The sequence below is a fragment of the Silene latifolia genome, chromosome X (genome assembly GCF_048544455.1).
Source record: "Silene latifolia isolate original U9 population chromosome X, ASM4854445v1, whole genome shotgun sequence".
NCBI lineage: Eukaryota > Viridiplantae > Streptophyta > Magnoliopsida > Caryophyllales > Caryophyllaceae > Silene > Silene latifolia.
The window spans coordinates 246,061,361-246,066,407 of NC_133537.1; the positions used below are offsets into that span (position 1 = coordinate 246,061,361).

At 37.3% G+C, this 5,047-nt stretch overlaps 1 protein-coding gene across 1 annotated transcript; it reads right to left on the reverse strand.

The window, feature by feature from the left end:
- Positions 1–1,302: 1,302 nt before the first annotated feature.
- On the reverse strand, positions 1,303–2,232 carry LOC141619880 (uncharacterized). Its single transcript, XM_074436899.1, has one exon. The coding sequence runs from the start codon at positions 2,230–2,232 to the stop codon at positions 1,303–1,305; it is 930 nt and encodes a 309-aa protein (XP_074293000.1).
- Between the last annotated feature and the right edge of the window lie 2,815 nt (positions 2,233–5,047).

The window sequence follows — 5,047 nt, forward strand, 5'->3', positions numbered from 1 at the left end:
AAGTTTCTGTTCTCTTAAGTTCTCGAACACCTTTCTCAAATGTTCCAAGTGTTGCTCCTTATTTTTGCTGTAAATTAGAATGTCATCAAGATAAACAACAACAAACTTATTAAGAAATGGCCTTAGGACCTCATTCATCAGCCGCATGAAAGAACTAGGAGCATTGCATAACCCAAATGGCATAACAAGCTACTCATACAACCCTTGCTTTGTTTTGAAGGTTGTTTTCCATTCGTCACCTTCTCAAATCCTCATTTGATGATAACCACTTTGAAGATCAATTTTTGAGAACACACGAGCTCCATTCAACTCATCAAGCATATCATATAGCCTCGGCATAGAAAAGCGATACTTGATTGTAATATTGTTCACCGCTCGGCTATCAATACACATACGCCATGTCCCATCCTTCTTGGATACCAAAAGAGCAGGTACGGCACAAGGACTAAGACTCTCTTGCACATAGCCTCGATCAATCAACTCTTGCACTTGTCTTTGCAACTCTTTAGCCTCTTCTGGATTGCATCGATAGGCTGGTTTGTTTGGAAGTGTAGCTCCTGGAATAAGATCAATTTGGTGCTCTATTCCATGCATAGGAGGTAATCCAAGTGGCAACTCTTCCGGGAACACATCGCCAAACTCATTCAACAACATCTGAACAGCCTAATCATGAACACAAACTCCTTTCTCCACATCTTGAACCATAAGAACATAATCTTGTTCCCCTTGTTCTAATGCTTCAACAAATTCTTTAGCATTCATAAACAAATTCTCATTTTTCTTCCTTACTTTGTTTGGTGACAAGGGTTTCAAGTGGAATCTGTTTTTACCCTTGCTAACAATGTAAATGTTATCCCTTCCTTGATGAACAACTTCTCTATCAAACTGCCATGGTCGACCCAATAGAATATGACACGCACTCATGGGTAACACGTCATACCATACTTCATCTTCATAGGGACCCATAACAAATGAAAGTAAAGCTTGTTTATTGACTTTAATCCCACTGTTTTCATTCAACCAATGCAGCATATATGGTTTATGGTGACTACGAGTCTCAAGCTTGAAGGAATCCACCAATTTAGTAGCAACCGCATTTGTGCAAGACTCACTATCAATAATTAAATTGCAAGTCTTACCATGCACCTTACAATGAGCATGGTAAATCTGTTCACGTTGCTCCATTTCAATCGGTGTGGATTGAATATGCAAGTTTCTCTCCACGAACATCTCCTTATCAGTGTCATATGATGGTTCGACAATATGAGTGTGAACCTCATCATCTTCTTCATCTCCATCGTTCTAGACAGAACTAACGTCCGTCTCATTTGTCACCACGAAACATGGAGTAATCTCACCTAACTCTTGAAGAGTAAGCGCTCTCTTTTGGGGACACTCATTAGCGATGTGTCCATAACCTTGGCACTTAAAGCATCTCTTAGCACGCATATCTTTGAAATCAGTAGCAACTCCTTTGCCTTTGTCTTTAGGTTCTTCCTTTTTGGCTTCCCTATTGAACGATGATGTAGCGCTTAACTTATAAAAATGATTAACACCCTTAGAACCATCACGAGCAACCAGGGGTTTCTTTCCTTTGTCTTGCTTTTCAAACTTAAGAGCAAGCTTACACATATCATTAAAATCAAGGAAATTCTGAATTTCAACTCGTTGGACCAATGAAGGACTGAAACCCTTAATGAATCGAGCAATTTGCATCTCCTCCCGTTCCTCAAGATCACACACCATAATTAGTATTTCAAACTCCTTAATGTAATCAGTCACACTTAAATTACGTTGAGAAAGAGATGTAAGCTTCAAGTACCGCTCTTGTTCATAGTCTCTTGGCATGAAGCGTTTTTGCAAGTGCTTCTTCAACTTATTCCAAGTCTCAATCTTACTTTTTCCTTCACGCGTTCTTTGCTTTTTAAGGTTCTCATACAACAAGGATGAATACTTGGTCATTTTCAAGGTAGCAACCTTGAATTGCTTGTGTTCATCATAACCTTTATATTCAAAGACTCTCTCTGCTTGTCTCACCCAATCTAAGAATTTTTCAGCGTCAAGTTCCCCTTCAAACTCCGGGATATCAAGTTTTAATCCATGATCATCATCATTATTCCTCCTTGGTTCAGGAATGGAATGATGGCTCTCATCGGAATCTGAACTTTCAACGTGCCTCCTCCCCTTCTTTCTAAAAGTATGATTATAAATCTGATCAATCTTGTAATCCATTTATGTCATTCGTTTTGTTAAGTAATCCATACGTTCCTCCCATGGTTCTTGATATGAACCATCATGAGAAGACATCTTTTTTTTTCTCACGGGTGAACAGTACCAGGACCTGAACAGTAGTTTTTTTTTGTTTTTTTTTTGTTTTTTGTTTTTTTTTCAAGATAATAACACTAGAAATGGATCGTCTTACTTATGAAAAATCAAGAGCCGAAGCTCTGATACCAATTTAATGTAAAACCGGGTACCAATTTGGTGTGAATTTTAGACACAAAAGGGGCCTGATTTGGTGAAGTGTTTTGAGTGATATTTTTGTGTTTTTAGAGTTTAGTTTGCAGCGGAAAATGTTAAGTAAAATGGATATGGATTAGCTAAGAAACCTCGCAAGATAACTCAACTAAAATTGAAATCTCCAATCAAGACCACACATGAACAAGGAGGGAAACGAAGGATATTTCAACCAAGAACACATAGTAAACAAGGATGAAATAAGGCGCCAACCTCGCAAGGAAGACAAGAGCACTCGCAAGCGTTCAAAGTTTGAGAAAAGTTCTCAACACTTGGGTTTATATTTCTAAAATTGGATGATTTACAAATGGGGTATTTCGGCCCTTATATAGGAAGAGACGTGCTTGGGCTCCAAGGAAACATTAAATGTTAGGGGCAATTTCTTAAGTGTGCTTGGGCTCCAAGGCATTATTTAAGACTATGTAGAAAAATATGCTAGATTTTTGTAAAAACTAGGTGAGGAAAACTAGGTGAGGAAGACTAGATTTATCCTCTCCTTGAGCGGCACTCTTTTTGGACGACACTTCTTGGACGGCACTTCTCGGACCAGCTAGAGCTCGACGTCCAACTTATCATTGTGACATAGCTCGCATTTCTTTTAGCGCCAAAATAAGGATTCGGACCAGCGTTAAGTAAGAGTGCGCTAGAGCTCGACATTGCTCCTGCATCATTGATGTGGTGGTAGATCTAGAACTAATGAAGACTATTTTCAAAAAATCGAATACGCCGGGGTTCATGCCGGAGTATTTCGAACCACATAATGTAATCATCGGCCAGAAATGGCGCCATCGGTGTCAGATGCGGTGGATCTGAGGCGGCTATGACGGTGGTGGTGCGGCACAGGTTTCACGGATTGAGTCATTTGATATGAAGGTGGGTAGGTGACTAGTGTGGTCTTATTTTGGTGGCAATGGTGGTCACTGTGGTGTTTGTCGGTGATGTGTACCTGGTAGTACTATTAGGATTTGTGTACCGTGATGGTGTTGGCAGTAGGTTCATGTGGTTATCGAGGATGAGGTGGTTGTGGTGGTGGGTGAGGTGGCATGATGGTGTTGTTGGTGGTAGTGGTGGTGGTAATGGAGGTAGGGTGGTGGTTGTGGCGGTGGTGGTAGTGGATACACAAATTACCACCTCAGATACATACGGTATAGCTACTAGATACATGTGTATCCAGTAGTATAACCATGTATATCCGGTAGTATGAACTTGTGTATCCAGAAGTATTATACTGTGTATGTGAGTAGTTCATACAGTCGCACCGTACTTTAGTTCGCACAGGACCCCGACCTATATGTATGTGTGTGTGTGTGTGTGTGTGTGTGTGTGTGTGTGTGTGTGTGTGTGTGTGTGTGTGTGTGTGTTTGTGTGTGTGTGTGTGTGTGTGTTGTAGTAATGAGATTTCCTTCTTATGTATATTGCCTTGTAACGACTTTAAACTTGGATTGTAATAAAATATTTCATTAATGGAGTTTTGATGCACTACCTCGGGAAACCGAGATGGTAACACCCTTGATTAACTTGGCCGGATAAGTGAGGTGTTACAGTTACAACAAAAAACGTGATTATAATACAAATAATGCGATTTTCAAGACGATATCAACAATGAGTTTATAATGTGTCGTTATAAATGAGTTTATGATATCTTACAAAGCATTGAGTTAAGAAGCAAAGCGTTGACACTTATATTTGGTTATTTTGACATTACACAAGTGTTAAAATCCCCTATTTACTAAATGAATAGGCGAAACTCCAGCTTTTCCCGTCTAAAACATATTTCCTAGAATAGTGCTTGGTATTTTTAGCATATATTATAGGTGCCGACATGATAAGTTATAAATGGATATAATCTTTTGTATTTAAATATTTATAACATTTAATATTTCACATTCTACACAAATTTATGTCCGATATTTTTAGGATAAGAATTTTTTTTTTTTAAAAAAAAACTTATTGATAGATTTATTGACTTTTTATGATAAGAAGTTGCAGCTAAAAAATATGTTATTAGTAAATATTTGTTAAAATTCATTGACTTTTTATGATAAAAATTTGCAGCTAAAAAATATATTATTAGTAAATATTTGTAAATTAACATCATTAATTTCTCGGTAAAAAAATTCAAAAAAAAAAATACTCATTTTATTACTTCTTACGATTTAATTTTTTATTTATTTCTCTAATCAGAATACATTAAGGAGAAACATGAAAAATAAGTGAATTGTCAATTTAAATTCTATAAATAATACACTAAAAAGTAAAACTCTATAAATAGCGTGCATATACTACACGAGGTCTATATTAGTAACTCTATATATACCGCGCATTCATTGCAGGAGATCTAAACTAATATATACAATAATTAAAAGGGTTACTTGTGATTCAGTCTAAACTTTGTCGTCTAAGCTAACCAATCAAAACAATATTTATAATCTCAACTAACTACTCTTAGTAAAGTGGCAAGTAAAGGTCGGATTCTAGGGATGGGTATTGTATTGATTTATCGGTTGTAGAGAGTTATATCTTAGAGTGT

Bases quoted from the DNA above. Each gene is read 5' to 3' on its own strand.
- LOC141619880 (XM_074436899.1), bottom strand. From the start codon at position 2,232: ATGGATTACAAGATTGATCAGATTTATAATCATACTTTTAGAAAGAAG.